Below are 16,663 nucleotides of genomic sequence, written 5' to 3'. Positions count from 1 at the left end.
GTGTTCAGCAAAGTAATTCAGATATATATATATATATATACATATATATATGTATTTTTTCAGATTCTTTTCCCTTATAGTTTTTTTTTTAAACATCTTTATTGGAGTATAATTGCTTTACAATGGTGTGTTAGTTTCTGCTTTATAACAAAGTGAATCAGCTATACATATACATATATTCCCATATCTCCTCCCTCTTGCATCTCCCTCCCACCCTCCCTTATAGCTTATTACAAGATATTGAATATAGTTCCCTGTGCTATACAGTAGGACCTTGTTGTTTAACTCTTTTATATATAGTAGTTTGTATCTGCTAATCCCAAACTCCTAATTTATCCCTCCTCACCCCCTTTCCCCTTTGTTAACCATAAGTTTGTTTTCTATGTCTGTGAGTCCATTTCTGTTTTGTAAATAAGTTCATTTGTATCATTTTTAAAGTCCATATATAAGTGGTATCATATGATATTTGTCTTTCCCTGTCTGACTTACTTCACTTAGTATGATAATCTCTAGGTTCATCTATGTTGCTACAAATGGCATTATTCCATCTTTTTTTTTTAACGGCTGAATAATATTCGACTGCGTATGTATAAAGACTCCTTTTTAAACATAAATTCTTAGATGAAAGACCTCGTGACCTCATTAGGATAGAAATTGTGCCTGTCATGCTCTTTACGGACTTCAAGGTTTACCCCAGAGCCTTGTACATGGGAAGACTCAATGGAATTAATCGGCAAGATTTCCATTACAATGAACAAATAACAATGAGTTTTGACAGTTGGGTAGTTTATGCTCTTATTCAGGATAGATGAGAATAAATGAACAGATCCTTTAATTATTTTATAACACACATATGTGTGCACACAAATCTCTCCCTCTACTACACAATTACCTTCCATATGCTTGTGAGGCCATACCCTGCCATGGAAAGAGAATCCTAAACACACATATAAAGACACAAGGGGAAAATACAACAGGACCATCAATAAGTAGCTGGATGAGAAAAGCATTTATAAACACCACACACAGAGTTCTCAGTACCATTTAAATAAGTACATAAAGCTCTCTTCATTTCATGGAAAAATAAAATACCTTTCCGGTTGGCCTTGAAATTTGTGAATATATTGCCTGCAAGAAAATGCTCATGAAGCAAAACCAAAGGCTGCGGCTGTAAATCTCTAAGAGGCCACTGTAAATCTGTAAACCATCTGCTATACTTAAATTCTATTTTCCTGATCTCAAAGCATCAACACCACCATTTATTCCTATTTTTTCTCCTCTCTAGGGCTTAATTCAGTCCGTGGGCCAGATCTATGCTAATCAACACCTCACAGGAAGACAATAAGGCCCAAATGTAGAGTTCAGCCCCTTTTCAACCAATGTGAGCAAACCACCTGTGGCTGAAACTTTCCAACCAGTATACCACTCCTCAGGCATGCTGATCACTTCAGCTTTCAAGGCTTTAAATAATTTATAGAGCTTAAGTGCATATAGCAATTCACTAAAGTTCTACAAAGTACTGAAAGAATGAAACACTGAAAATAATTAGTAATGAACTCCTAAAGGGAGCTCCCAAAGTGGATTCTAATGAAAAGACTGAGGCAGACCGTTCTCAGTTCTGTCAAGGGAAGTCTCTAAAGATAACTGTTTATTGCTCAAGGGGAAATAATTATGCCAGAAGGAACTGTCATCTTAGTAAAAAGTTACTGTACAATTAGAGGGAAAAGTCAGTTTGTCTGGGCATGCTAGGGGAAGAACAGGCTGGAGAGTTTTCTAAGGATGCAAATAAACACACTGGATCATCTTGGGTTATATGAAGAAACCATTTTTTTATTTGATTAAGGTTCAAATCCCTCCTGGTACTAAATGATGATCTTTTAAGGGGATGACCAAGTAAATTAAGGATGCTTAACACTGATAGCATTAGCAAGCCAGAAACAAAACATTGATTTCTAACCTCCTTCTTCGCCAACCATGTCCTACTGGCTACCTTCCAGTAGAACATAAGACCAATTCTATCGCATCATCAGAAAGATTGACTTTTCTGAATGATTGTTACAAGCACTTAAGTATTTCTAAAATATGGCCAACTTTCTTTTAATATAGAATTTATAAATAAGTTTACATTCTGGCATATAGTTAAAGAGCAGATTTTTATAATTTCCTTTCTGTACTTTAAGAAAAGGTGGATTTGCTAAGGAAAGCAAAATCAGTCAATCCTACTTGAACATACTTTAGAGGAGGTTTAAACAAAGTACAATTCCAAATAATGAGATCACAAAATGCAGCCCTAAAGAAGGATTGGGGCCAATAGACTAAAACTAGGGAAGAATATGTTTGATGACTGCACTTCTCAGATTTCCTAGGACAGTCCAAATTCCAAATACCCTGTCCCACTCTTGCCATCAACTACTGAAATGATTTCAATATTCGACATGCAAGTTAGAATTTTCACATAGCTTTTTATAGACAAAAGTAATACAGAAGTCTTTTTAAGAGCATGCATTCTGATTATTTGATACAGAGTATGAAGTAAACATGGAAAACAAATCTAGTAAACGTTGAAGGAAAATGAGTTTTACAAAAGGTACTGATAAACCACGTTTAATGGTTGTTAAAGAATCAAGCAGCCCCTGGCATCCAGGTGCTGGCCAGGCACTCACAGCTAGGTTGTTGTGTTCACCTACAGAACATCGACAATTGAAAAGAACATCAACATCAGACAAGTTCACTTGGTGACAAAGATGGACCAAGACAAAAACAAGACCATTCTGTAACTGTGTGGGACACAAATGCATGAACACAAAAATTACTGTCCTCATATTCTGGCTAATATCTTCACCAATCACAGCTTTAGTCTCACTCCTCTTTTCTTGCCTTCTAGTCAAGAATTCTTAAGATATTCTGTCACAGATTATTCCCATTTTCAGACAGCATCCAATTCAGAGCAAAGATTCGCTTCCTTAAACACTCCCCAGAATCACCTAACACAAGACTAAATCCTATAACATCCTCTTACTAACAGATCCACAGTTCCTCGTGGTCTGCATTCACCATTGTTACAAAAAGTAAATAAACCTAACTTTGTTCGAATACAGGTGTGTTCCTGGTGGTCTTTGGCTGAAGGTAATTGACATAGTAAATATAGATGCATTGCATGCCAACAGAGAAAACAGAATATGTTCATTTTGCTATAATAATGTCATTAATACCAGCTGAAATATATCATTTCTTCAAAAGATGTAACAACTAAAAACGAGACCAATGATTTTATGGACTGGCATTCAAGTACTATCTCTGCCTCTCTCTCTTCTTAATTCTCAAATAATTGCATTAGGAAGCCATGTGAGTAACTGGAAAATACAATAATCATATATGTTGAAACTAAATAGGAAATAGAAACTTAGTGCCTGTGTAAATTCACACAAAATCAATTGAGAAATGAAGGCTGAAATGAATGAAAGGGCTGTGTGAATATACCAACTCTTTAAATCACAAGTAACACATCTGATAAATTTTAATTTGAAATTTAACACGTTAGGAAGATGCCACAGAACAGTTATACAAGAGGTAGATGGGAGTGTTAAAAGTATTAGCAGAAACAAGAAATACTTAATTGCCCACTTTAAGAAACCAATTTTACATTGATTTCAGGCCTCCTGTCCTATAACTGACCACACTCGATGCTTCTTATTTGTACCATGTGAAGTATTACAGACTACAGTGATAAGGCAGTGCTTCTTAAACTTTAATGCTCATACAAATCACCTGGAGGTCTTGTTAAAAAGCAGATCCTGATTCAGCAGATTTGAAGTAGAGCCCGAGATTCTGCTTTGCTAACAAGCTCCCTGGTGATGCCAATGCTCTCTCTCCAAACATCATACCAAGTAGCCCAGTCATAACAATTCAATTTTGTAAGGACAGGCTAGGAAGTTTCTGTTGCTGATGCTTATGCCTGCAATCATACCTACTGAACTGTTACAGCCCATGAGAGGCCCACACACTTCATCTAGAGACAGCTGGCAGTCGACAGTTTTTGGAAGTTCTCTGGCAGCCTAAGGTGGCCCTAGCAGGAGGGGCAGCAGCTGAATAATGAAACTGCTTCCTGCGGCATTAGCAACTATTCTTACTCCACCGGGCAAAACCAGAATGTTCCTTTTCTGTAATTAAGGCAAAAGGAACCTTTCTTTTACTGGGATTTCCGATCTCATCTATCTTTGTCTCTTTGTAACTCTACAGCATTCACCTGCAAACATATTTTCCCGACCCCCCAGAGCTTGCTTCATTTCAGGCTTATATATAATTCATATCCTAGGCATTGAAATTTCATAAGTGGTTTCCTGGAGGTTTTGGTCAGTTTGCTCTTAAATAATCATAAACACCAAAAATCTAGAGGCTGCTCAAGAGAAACCAGGAAGACCTTATAGGCCCTGTGTTTATAGCCCAGAAGTTGAGAGATAAAAGGGACCTAAGTGTTCTACTAACTCAGTGGGCCCCAAGAGTCTTTGGTTTGCAAGACGTGATACTTGCAAAGGACGTGGGGGTCAGGCCTGCTGGGCCACAGTGCAGCAGATAAACCATCACACACGCCCACAGACCAGCATTGTTCCACAGTCTGCGGTGCAGCTGTGCCTCTGTGTTAACAGAACTAGAGGCTCAGTATGAAACTCCATCCAGAGCCTGGATTTTAGACTCAGGTGACCTGAATTCTGAAGGTGTTCTTGCACCCACATTGAGCAATGGCACTAGAATTTCAGGGTCAGTGACATGGGGGATCAAGGCTTAGAAAGACCCAATTTAAGGCTTCTCTGTATTGGCTGACAGCTATAACCAGCTTATAAGTGTTTTCCCACGTGAGTAAACTAGGGAGGATTGTAACAGACATGCTTACTTCCTTTGATGCCATCCTTGTATCTTTCCCTAAGATCTGAATCAATTACACTCACCAGTGAAAGGATCATTTGACTAAGATCTATGTCTGTAGGCTCATTCTCATCCTTTCTCAAACCAGTCCTGTGCTGGACTCCTTTCTGGAGAATACCACAGAATGGGGGTGTGTTTAACATCATTACACGAACTTCTAACTACATTATATACTAATTATATGTACTCAAAAAATTCACCACTAGAAGGTTCACAAAATTAAAATACAAATAAGTAAAACAAAAATCATAGAAGTAATCACACAAAATGGTTTGTGAGGTTTTCTTATAATTCTCACATGCTGAATATTTTCTTTAGTTGACCACTAGACATCAAAGAAAAGACGTAAATGCAAAAACTCTTTAATTGAGAAAAATCTATTTTTTAAAAAGGAAGCTATTTCACTCAATCAATTTTAGTGTTGGAATACAAGAATTCTCAGGAGAAAAAGCCAATTGCTATAGCTTACAAAAGAGCAAACCAGGATCCAGGAAAGTAGAGGAAAATAGCTAAAATATGTGGTTGATAGTAAAGCCAGAACTGGAACCAAGGTCCAGTATTAGTGCCAAGACCTGTGGTCTTTCCTCTATATCACAATATGTTTACATATTTTAGGACTCAGTAATAATACATTGCATAAAGTAAACTCTCAAATGTTCATTGGATATTTTACTGAAAAAGAAGCAAATATCTAACTGCAAGGGAAATATTAAATTCATACTCTTAAATCAGATCACGATGGGATTCTTATTTTTGTTACTGCTCTCAGGTCACTAAAGAGATCTCTAGAAATTCAATGAGCCAATTCACAGTTCATCTTCTAGCCAGACTTCTAACTGTATATCCAGACATTAAAACACAGATCTTGAAAACAAATGCAAAAGCATTTTGCTTTTGTATTGAAAAAAATGAAATTCATCTAAGCATCAAGAATGGATTATAACTTTACCATTTACTACAAAGTATATGGATAATCAACTAAACAACCTATAAAATTAAAAACGAGAAGTCATTCCATACTGTTGCTCCAATCTATTTTTTAAAAAAAGAATGCAATTACCAGTTTGAGGCAGTAGAATTTTGGAATCTTCAGATATTTTACTTGTAGGCACAATCCATGGCTTTTGACTTGAAGCTACAGGAAAAAAGAAATGGAATTCACTGAGAATTTGTTTGAGAGAATAAAGAGACAGAAATAGGTTGCTGGTGTGGTTAAGTGGCTACCAGTAGCCTGAAATAAAAAACACATACTGATCCAATTAAACATCATCACATATCAAGAAGAAATCAATATGCACCCATTCAGAGAGCATTTGAGTACAGACTAGGAGACTAGAGTTTGGTGTCATACTCTCACCTTTTTGAGGATGGAAAACTCACTAAATGGGCTATATATGGAATTAATTGATTGATAATTGTTACTGAATTTGTAGAAAATCCAATCAGAGAAATAGTTGTTTTTGGCTTTTTTTTTTTTTTTAAACCAAATCAACCACTTGTTTGGCTTAGTTGACTGAATTCAGCAGTTCATTGAGTTTTGCATAGATAAGATCCAGTAAACGTGTTCTACAGAATTAAGCAATCACCACCCACGACGTAACACCAGATTTAAGGTGCTGTTATTACCCAAGGTGCCCCCAGGTTTCTCAAAAGGGAAGGGTGTTTTTGCCTGAGGAAATTCTGGAAGCCTTTTCGGAGCTGCAATGAAACACACAAGAAATGTTATGGCTTGAAGTGCGAGTAAGAGAAAAGGTTTTTAAAATCTCAAGCTTCAAAAACAAAAAACAAACACACAAATGCAAATTGCTCAGGTAAGGTAAGGGACTGTTAGTAGTATATATTTCTTACTCCTGTGTTTCAATGATGGATAATATAAGACAGCTTCTTTTTCTATTTTGTATAATCAAGCCACTGCATTTGAGGAGTTTGGGTTCTTTTTTTCACCCTTATTAAACTAGTGTCCTAATTTCTTCAGCTATGCGTACATGTGTTCTCAGATATATTAAGTTTAAACTCAAGTCAAGCACCAAACACATATGAACTAGAAAATGTCTGTTGAATAGTTTTGAAAAATAGAATTTCAGTAACTACATGACTTTATATTTAAGCTCCCCCAACAACTTTTTTGACATTGCACGGAAATTCTAAGAATTCTAAGAAGCAGTCTGCAGAAATATCATAAATATATCTTCTCTTTCAAGAGAAACAGTTGAGTGGAAAGATATTTAGGAAAAATATAGGAAATAATTTATTCAGTGACACAATAATGTTGAATTAAAAGAATCAAAGAGAAAATCTAAATATGACTACCCCCAAGAAAAATTACCAAAGGATTTGTCATAGAGAAAGACTCTTTAGGATCCTAAATTATAAAATAAAGAATTTATAACATTTAAGGGCTTGGTATTGGAGAGTTTATTGTTCTATAAGCCATGTGTCCCTTCTTTTCTGTGAGGAGATAAATTTGAATGAATTAGCCTAAGGACTTCTTTCAAGCATGCATAATATTTCCAAGGTAATAATAAACTGCAGTGTTTAATAATTTTTACCTAGAGTGCTCAGTGGCAATTCAAACCTAGGTATTAAAATAGTTTGCGGTGTTTCGGGGGTCCTTCCCCTGAGAACTGCAATAAAGAAGAATTCAGTTAGAAACTCCCTGAGTCAGGATTTGACATTGTGGCTTAACCATGTCATGTGAGGCATGCTCATAACAGAGGGTGCATTGGGCAGATGATGCCTTTCATAGAAATAGCTGGCTTTCCCTAGAAAAGTTTTACATAGTTATAATTTGAAGGTATATGTTCCAATGGCCATGGTGTGGCATGGAAGATCAACATCACAAGTACAGAACAAAATATGTACATGCTGCTCCTTTTTTTTTTTTTTTTTTTTTTTTTTGGAGAAGAGAATAAAGCAGGTTAGATTCTCTTGGGCCAAGAAGCAGCTAACTTGCATGACATGAAATTCTTAGTAAAAGGCATGACACTTTGGGGGATCCTCCTTAAGTTTAGTACACACAAGGCTTGGAAAAGCCAACTGAAATGGAAAGCACAGACATAGTCAAGACTCTCACTCCTCCAAGCTTTGTAGGTTAAAAGGCTGGCATTCTGTTTTTCTATACCTCCCAAGAGACTGGTAAAAAGGGTGTACAGTTAGCATATAGCATCCAGAGCTGCCTAGAGTATTAGTCATCAGGATCAAGGTATGTCGTTAACTCTTTAATGGAATTGGTCTGAGAAATAGAAGATGAACTACTGCCAGTGAGGTAGGAAAGAAAGTGGGGAGGATGGGAAGCCAAGGCATTGGGGTTACTTTTGTATGAGGGTTGGGAGGTTTTTTGTTTTTTTTTTTTTTAAGAAGAAAAGTTCTTAGAATTACCCGTTATTGTTTCTGAAATGTCTAATGCACTAGACACAGTGGGTTTAGTGGTTCTTGGAACTGATTCAGGAGTCACTGGAAGGTAAAAAAGACGACTTTACAAATTAAGATAAAATGATGAAACAACTCAAGACCATAAGGCACTTTTGTTGCCCTTTAGAATTAGAACTGACACTTACACGGACTAATTCTTTTCAAGTTAATTATGTTAAGGGCTCCCTGGCTTGTGTCTAAACTGACACCTCCTCCCAACCCTTCCTTTCTGGGTTTGGCCACTTTCCATGTGTTCCAAAGAGCACGTGGAATTGACCCCCATGGAAGCATTTATCAGATTAATCATAATTTTGGGTCTGCCCTTTTTTCTTAGCACAAAGTCTGGGGTATAGTAAGCAAGCACATGATAAATATTTATTTAAAAAGTTAATAAATGGGCAGATAACATAATGACCCAGGTCAAAAAGATTTATAGAACTATTACATTTTTAAGACTTCTCTCTTCCAAACTGTAGTCAACATGCAAAGCTTGGAACTGGGTTGAAATTATGAGGATTCAAATGCTCAGTCACAGGGTTGTTTCAAGTGCTAGATCAAAGGTAAAGATGACCTTCAGGTAAATAGTTTTTGAGGAATAAGAACCAGGATCACTGAGATCTGGAATGAATTGTGAGCTAAACAATTCCAGAATTTTGTAGGGTAAGGATATGAAATAAACACAGTAACACTGAATAATGAATTATGGTGTTTGCCTAAGTGTTTCTGAAGTGGAAAATCCTGAAGAAGCTTTGGCAGAGAACTAAGAACTCTGTTGACTCCCATCAGATACTATGCCAAGAGAAGAAGTGTAATTGGGAATGCTTTTCTTGCTATTGGCTAATTATATTGAAATCAGAAAACTACCTGGAATTTCATTCAAATAGCTTATTCCAGCATCAGAGTCTACCCTTGATCCAACTCCCATGAAGGTGGGGGATGGAAGGTCCATTTCTCACCTTTAGGTAGAACCAAGTACTTCTTACTCTGTCAGAAATATTTCTACTTGAATAGGTTTCTTGAAATCAAGCCATTTTATTTCCCCACCAATCTTCATTTTCTCTGGACTAGTTAGGAGTCCAAGAGTTTAGTACAAGGTAAATATCACTGATATTTCAATTTATGGCAATTTTATGGGTTAAAAAATTCACTTTAGATTGGAGTTACTTTGGTAAATGTAGATTTGGAGGAATTCTTGCCAGATATTTGTTTCACAGAGCTCTGGATGAAGTGGTATTGCTCTGGCAAAAACTCTGTAGTTCAGATAATAATGTGTCCCCAGTGGGCTGGACTTGGGCAGTTCATTCATAGAAGACATGCTGAATGTTTGTTAGTAATGGTTGATAAACTGGGGAAAATGCATACTGCGTTTATTCTTTAAAGGATTTTTACTGAACTATTAGGTAGTTTCTACACAAGCATTGTTAATATTCAAGAGACATTGTTACTAAATGATTCCAAGGTATTTTCATAGATATTAAACTATGGACTTATGAGGGATAATGGCATTTTGCTAAACCAATCACTTGTGAAAGTGAAGAAATGAAAAAATGCTCTCGTGTCTTCTTATAAAAGGAAAGCACCAAAACCATGGTATTACATCTTAGTATAAAAATATTTCAGAATGTTGCGGTAACAACTTTCACTTAAAGTGAAAAACACAGCTTCCATATTACATATCAATTATAGAATTCAATGGTTCATTTTGCATCTGCTGTTTTTCCAAACATTAAAGACCCAGAATCTCCTTCTGTTGTGTGCTTATGACCAAAATGAATTTCCTACTGGCTCTTCACTGAAAAAAAAATACAGGCTTGTCAATCAGTTACTATTTGAAAAAACATATTATTTATTTTCTCTAAGTTAATAACGTAGGGATCTCATTACCTGTTATGGGCTGTGCTGGGATTTTTTCTATCTCTGGTGTTTTAGATTCAGCAGGCAGTGCCAAGGTTTCATTCTTAGCTAAAAAAGTCAGAAAACAAACAATTTATCTCACTTCCTCATAATAGAGGGTCCAAATATAATTCCCTCAAAACAATCAAGCAACAGACTATTTCAAGAAATCTATTCTGCTCTTATCCCTTCCCACCAGGCAGTCAATAAATTTATTGTGCATTTCTACCAGGGATTAGTATTAGTAGTGACAGTCTTCAGAATGCCTTCTCATTAACCCTAGGTAATTCTTTAAGATCTAAGTTGGCACTTGAATGAGGAAAAAAATCACAACCCAGTACTTGGATAGCTCTCAAGTCATTCTGACTCATAAACAGAGTTTCCTGAAGGCACAGCTTGTAAGGCATAGCAAATGCTCCCTGGAATTTTATATTCAATCACTCCTAATTTTTTTTTTTAAATCAATGAATAGAAATTATCCATTATTATGCATGGTAAAAAATATAATAGGCTATGGCTCTAAAGTTTTAGAAAAACATGACTAACACACATAGGAAAGTAAGTTATTTGAAGATATTTGTGGTTAGGAAAAAATACCAACAGTTATTTATTTGAACCTCATGTTAACATAGATATTTTTGGGGGGGTCTGTGTGGGAATTCAGTGTAAAAAAATGAAGTCTGTTTTTTTATTCTATTTCTTTTCTCTTCTGACAATTATTCAGGAAACTTTCTTCTAAAATTTAGGTATTCCTTTTCAAAGAAAGTACATTTCTGTACCAGAATTGCCCAATGATTAAGATAGTCTCCATATTCTCCAAAATGCACTTAGGATTAACTTGATTCAGCTATTTAGCACACTGAATCAATGACCTACTTATAATATTTTGAAACAGTCTAGTGGCATGAAAGAATTCATTCATCTTTGAGATACCCTGATCATGTTGCCTTGAACTGATTATAATCAGATGGGATTTTTTAAGAGTCCTAAGGCTGTAAGGAACTTCTTGAGTTTCTCAGCTTTGGCACTACTGACATTTTGGGCTGGACAATTGTTTTTATGGAGGCCTTTCCTGTGAAATGTAGGATATTTAGCAGCATCTCTGGCCTTTACTCACTGGATTCCACCCTTCCACAGCTGTGACAACCAAAAAATGTCTCCAGACACTGCCAAATATCCTGGGGAGGGGACAAAATTGCCCTCTGTTGAGAACTACTGATCTAATATGTTCTCTCAAAGTTCTTTGAGGATGTAAATTTTGTGACTTCTTCCTATAGTTCACATCACTGTTGTAAAGACCATTTTCTTCCTTTCAGTTAACATGGGCACAAAATATTCATTTACTTCTGATGGACTTAAAGACAATTATAAAGTCATCCCTTTCACAAAGATCATGGAAGCAAATCAATTTTCAATCTGTATTATGGAAGTATATGATAGATTCCTAGAGCTTATGATTTTCAGGAGTGATTTGAGATGCTAGAAATAGGCGTCACAAGTGCTAGTGTACTTACCATAGCTATCAGTCAAGTGTGTGTTCTGAATTGCTGTGCTCATGAAGCTGTACAGCATGTTGATACAACAGAAATGTTTAATACCATTGTTCAAATTAATTTAGCAGGACATAAAGAGAAGGGACTTTTTCTGGAATAACTAAAACAATAAACAGATCCAGTAAAATTTTATGATAAATTCTATTTTTTAGATTTCTAAATCTCATCAACATTTTTTTCCTTCTTCTTTTGTAGTCACAGCTTTGGTTTAGAACCACTGTGAGTGTTAGCACAGGAAAAAAAGTTCAGATTACAAATTTTGATGGGCTCTAGTCCTGTTATTTTCAGCATGTACCACAGGAAGTTGTTTTTTTTTTAAATGTAGTTTTTTTCAATGATCTCTTCTTTTTCAGTGTCCTCTTCTCCTTCAGGATTATTTTTGCTAATCCTTTCCTTCCAGTGTAATATCCTACACTCTTGGTGTTTCCCTGGCTGACTAGGACTGTGTATTTATTTATTTTAAAAAAATATTTATTTATTTTAACCTCCAGATTCTAGACTTTCAGGCAATGCTCTGAATTGCTTTGCTTTAGCTCCTTATGCATGCCCTTACGGGGTAATACCATTAACCTAAAATTAGGCTGCTAATGAAGAAAAACAGTAAACTACCTTCCTAAGAGGTGTTTGTATTCTCTACCCATCACTAATTCCTTACAGAAGCATACCGTATTTCTAAACATGGCCCTTCGGGCATGAGAGAAATTGATTGAAGGGAAAGAACTTGAATGGGGACTCTTTGTGACTCCTATCAAGCCATGAGCATTCATCTACACTACCTATGTACAACTGGTCTTGGCAACAGCAGAGTAAAATGCCATAGAACACGGCCTAAACCCCAGGAAATTCCTTTTCCTCTCTGATTCTTCTGTACTGTTTTTCAACACAGTTGTTTCCTTTCATTATTGGCAGGCTAAGTCTTGGCTTTGGCAAACCTTTTTTATGTCCCTGGGAGGTGTGTGTATTACTAGCTTTCTTGTTTATTTCTCTCATTATTCATACCATGTGTTTTTAGAACAAAAGCTATTAATTTCTTGATGTCCCACATTGGGTCCTGCTGGAATAGGATATTATTTTTAGGATTTAACCCCTTACACAGTAAGACTTTTCTGAATTGCAGTGATAAATAACTTCAGGAAAGTTTATTTCTCCTTCATTGGTATAAAGAACTGTTTATGCTCACACTCTTCATAAAAACCAGCAAATCTAAAATGTAATTTGTAACATAGTCTAAAATGGTACATTTGATGGGTTTACTGGACATCTTCAAACATACTGCCTATCAGTCTCTTCAATGTGTAAGAAATTCACCATGTATTCAATTTAAGATAGGTGCTTCCCTAGAAATAAGTTTTAAAATACATTTACTATTTGCATTTTAATTTGTCTTCATTAAAATCACACTTAATCCTGAAGTTTTAGTGATTCGTATCAGAATAACAAAAGCAAAAAGCAAAGCAAACCAAAAAATCAATTGTTTAATTCTCTAAATTAAAGAAAATGAAAAGCTTGAACTGATATTAAGATAGCAGGTGCAACTCTGCAAAAACAAAACAAAACAAAAAATTTAGGAAATAGTCCTGAAAACCAAGAACTAAGGAACAAAACACATTTCAGTTCAACAGTGACATTTCTCCAAAGACGACATACAGATGGCCAAAAAGCACATGAAATGATGCTTGACATCACTAATTATTAGAGAAATACAAATTAAAACTACAATGAGGTATCAGTCACACCTGTCAGAATGGCCATCGTCAAAAAATCTACAAACAATAAATGCTGGAGAAGGTGCGGAGAAAAGGGAACCCTACTACACTGATGGTGGGAATGTAAATTGGTACAGCCACTATTGAGAACAATATGGAGGTCCCTTAAAGAACTAAAAGTAGAACTACCATATGACCCAGCAATCCCACTCCTAGGCATATACATGGAAAAAAACAGAATTCGGAAAGATACAGGCACCCCAATGTTCATTGCAGCACTACTTACAATAGCCAGGACATGGAAGCAAACTAAATGTCCATCAACAGAGGAATGGATAAAGAAAATGTGGTATATATATACAATGGAATATTACTCAGCCATAAAAAAGAACAAAATAATGCCATGTGCAGCAACGTGGATGGACCTAGAGATTGTCATACTGAGTGAAGTAAGTCAGACACAGAAAGACAAATATCATATGATATTGCTTATATGTGGATCAAAAAAAGGGTACAAATAAACTTATTTACAAAACACTAGTAGAGTCACAGATGTAGAAAACAAACTTATGGTTACCAGGGGATAAGGGAGGTAGAGGGATAAATTGGGAGACTGGGATTGACAAATACACACTACTATATATAAAATAGATAACTAATAAGAACCTACTGTATAGCACAGCGAACTCTACTCAATACTCTGTAATGGCCTATATGGAAAAAGAATCTAAAAATGAGTGGAGATATATATATGTATAACTAATTAACTTTGCTGTATACCTGAAACTAACACAACACTGTAAATCAACTATACTCCAATTAAAAAAAAAAAGCGACAGCAGTGGTGTGGGAAAAACTCTGCTCATTTTCAGTCTCCTTCACAAATCCTGGTTTTTGAATTTTGATGAACAGATTAGGGACCAAATCAGTAAGAGACTGGCCAGCTCCTTCCTTTTCTTCTCCTTCCGAACAACTCTTTCCCAAGAGGCCAAAACGAGAAACAAGAAAATCACAAATAGGAAAGCTCACTGGTAAAGACAAACATACAGTAAAAGCAGGAATTCATAAGCAAACATGATGTCAAAACCAGCAACTGTAAGAGGAAAGTACAAACACAGGAAATCAGAATTGCATTTGAAATTAAGAGACCAGCAACTTAAAACAACCTTGTATATATACAGACTGCTTTTTCAAAACCTCATGGGAAATGCAAACCAAAAAACTACAATAGATACACACACAAAGAAGAAAAACCTACCCAAATACAACACTAATATGGTCATCAAACCACAAGAGAAGAAAAAAGGAAGGGAAGAAAAAAGACCTACAAAAACAAACCCAAAACAATTAAGAAAATGGCAATAGGAATATACATATTGATAATTACCGTAAATGTAATTGGATTAAATGCTTCAACCAAAAGACACAGACTGGCTGAATGGATACAAAAACAAGACCCATATATATGCTGTCTACAAGAGACCGATTTCAGACCCAGGGACACATACAGACTGAAAGTGAGGGGATGGAAAAAGGTATTCCACACAAATGGAAATCAACAGAAAGCTGGAGTAGCAATACTCATATCAGACAAAATAGACTTTAAAATAAAGGCTGTTACAAGAGACAAGGAAGGACACTACATAACAATCAAGGGATCAATCCAAGAAGATATAACAATTGTAAATATATATGCACCCAACATAGGAGCACCTCAGTATATAAGGCAAATGCTAACAGCTATGAAAGGGGAAATTAACAGTTAACACAATAATAGTGGGGAATTTAACACCCCAATTACACCAGTGGACAGATCATCCAGACAGTAAATTAATAAGGAAACACACGGCTTAAATGACACATTATAAAAGATAGACTTAATTGATATTTATAGGACATTCCATCTGAAAGCAGCAGAATACATTTTCTTCTCAAGTGCACACAGAACATTCTCCAGGATAGATCACACAATAGAAAAGATAGAACTTAATTGATATTTATAGGACATTCCATCTGAAAGCAGCAGAATACATTTTCTTCTCAAGTGCACACAGAACATTCTCCAGGATAGATCAAATCTTGGGTCACAAATCAAACCTCGGTAAATTTAAGAAAACTGAAATCATATCAAGCATCTTTTCCGACCATAGCGCTAGGAGATTAAAAATCAATTACAGGAAAAAAAAACTGTAAAAAACACAAACACATGGAGGCTAAACGATATGTTACTAAATAACCAGTGGATCACTGAAGAAATAAAAAGGAAATCAAAAAATAGCTAGCGACAAATGAAAATGAAAGCACGATGATCCAAAACCTATGGGACACAACAAAAGATGTTCTAAGAGGGAAGTTTATAGCAATACAATCTTAGCTCAAGAAACAAGAAAAATCTCAAATAAACAACCTATCCTTACACCTAAAGCAACTAGAGAAAGAACAACAAAAAAAACAACAACAAAATACCAAAAGTTGAAAGAAATCATAAAGATCAGATCAGAAATAAATGAAAATAAATGAAGGAAACAAACCTATGGGACACAACAAAAGATGTTCTAAGAGGGAAGTTTATAGCAATACAATCTTAGCTCAAGAAACAAGAAAAATCTCAAATAAACAACCTATCCTTACACCTAAAGCAACTATCTCGAGAAAGAAGAACAAGCAAGTCTTTCCCAGGCACGAGGCTAAGTATTATATAGGCTCTGGGCAGAGAACAGGTGAGTGCAAGAGTCCTGAGCTCTGGTTCTAAACACGGTTCACTCAGGGAAATTAATGTGGAAGCTTCCTGGCTTTTAGCACAGCATTTAGATGATGTAGAGTTGAGTCTCAGGGTTTACAGATAAACAGGAGGTGATCAAGTCTGATGCACAAATTAAAGAAATAAAGCCTAGAATCACTTGTCTACGTTCTTGGAAGTAACTCACCATAGGACTAACAGGTATGAATGTTTTACAGTAAAAATGTAACAACCGCACAAAATCATAAAGATTTATGGGCAAATATGTTCATATCTTAATAAAATGGTGATGCATAGATTTTGAAAATTTTTCCAAAATTCTAAGTCCACTAATTATGCTTTTCTACCCATTTATTAAGGCTTTGCTCCTCCTTCTTCCAGGAAATTCTCAAATTAACAGCTAAGGAGAACGTAAAAGTTTACCTTTTAGAACTGTT

General features: G+C 35.7%; 1 protein-coding gene across 1 annotated transcript in view; it reads right to left on the bottom strand.

The window, feature by feature from the left end:
* Positions 1–16,663, bottom strand: part of ABI3BP (ABI family member 3 binding protein) — a 279,616-nt gene that overhangs the window by 135,543 nt on the left and 127,410 nt on the right. Inside the window, exons 10-14 of the mRNA XM_055085864.1 lie at positions 10,219–10,296; positions 8,302–8,376; positions 7,473–7,547; positions 6,550–6,621; positions 5,984–6,058 (exon numbers count right to left, since the gene is read on the bottom strand). Coding sequence (XP_054941839.1) covers positions 5,984–6,058; positions 6,550–6,621; positions 7,473–7,547; positions 8,302–8,376; positions 10,219–10,296 — 375 coding nt within the window. The remainder of the gene's footprint in view (positions 1–5,983; positions 6,059–6,549; positions 6,622–7,472; positions 7,548–8,301; positions 8,377–10,218; positions 10,297–16,663) is intronic.

The sequence above is a fragment of the Physeter macrocephalus genome, chromosome 1 (assembly GCF_002837175.3).
Source record: "Physeter macrocephalus isolate SW-GA chromosome 1, ASM283717v5, whole genome shotgun sequence".
In the NCBI taxonomy this organism is placed as follows: Eukaryota; Metazoa; Chordata; class Mammalia; order Artiodactyla; family Physeteridae; genus Physeter; species Physeter macrocephalus.
This window is presented reverse-complemented; position numbering and strand designations above follow the sequence as displayed.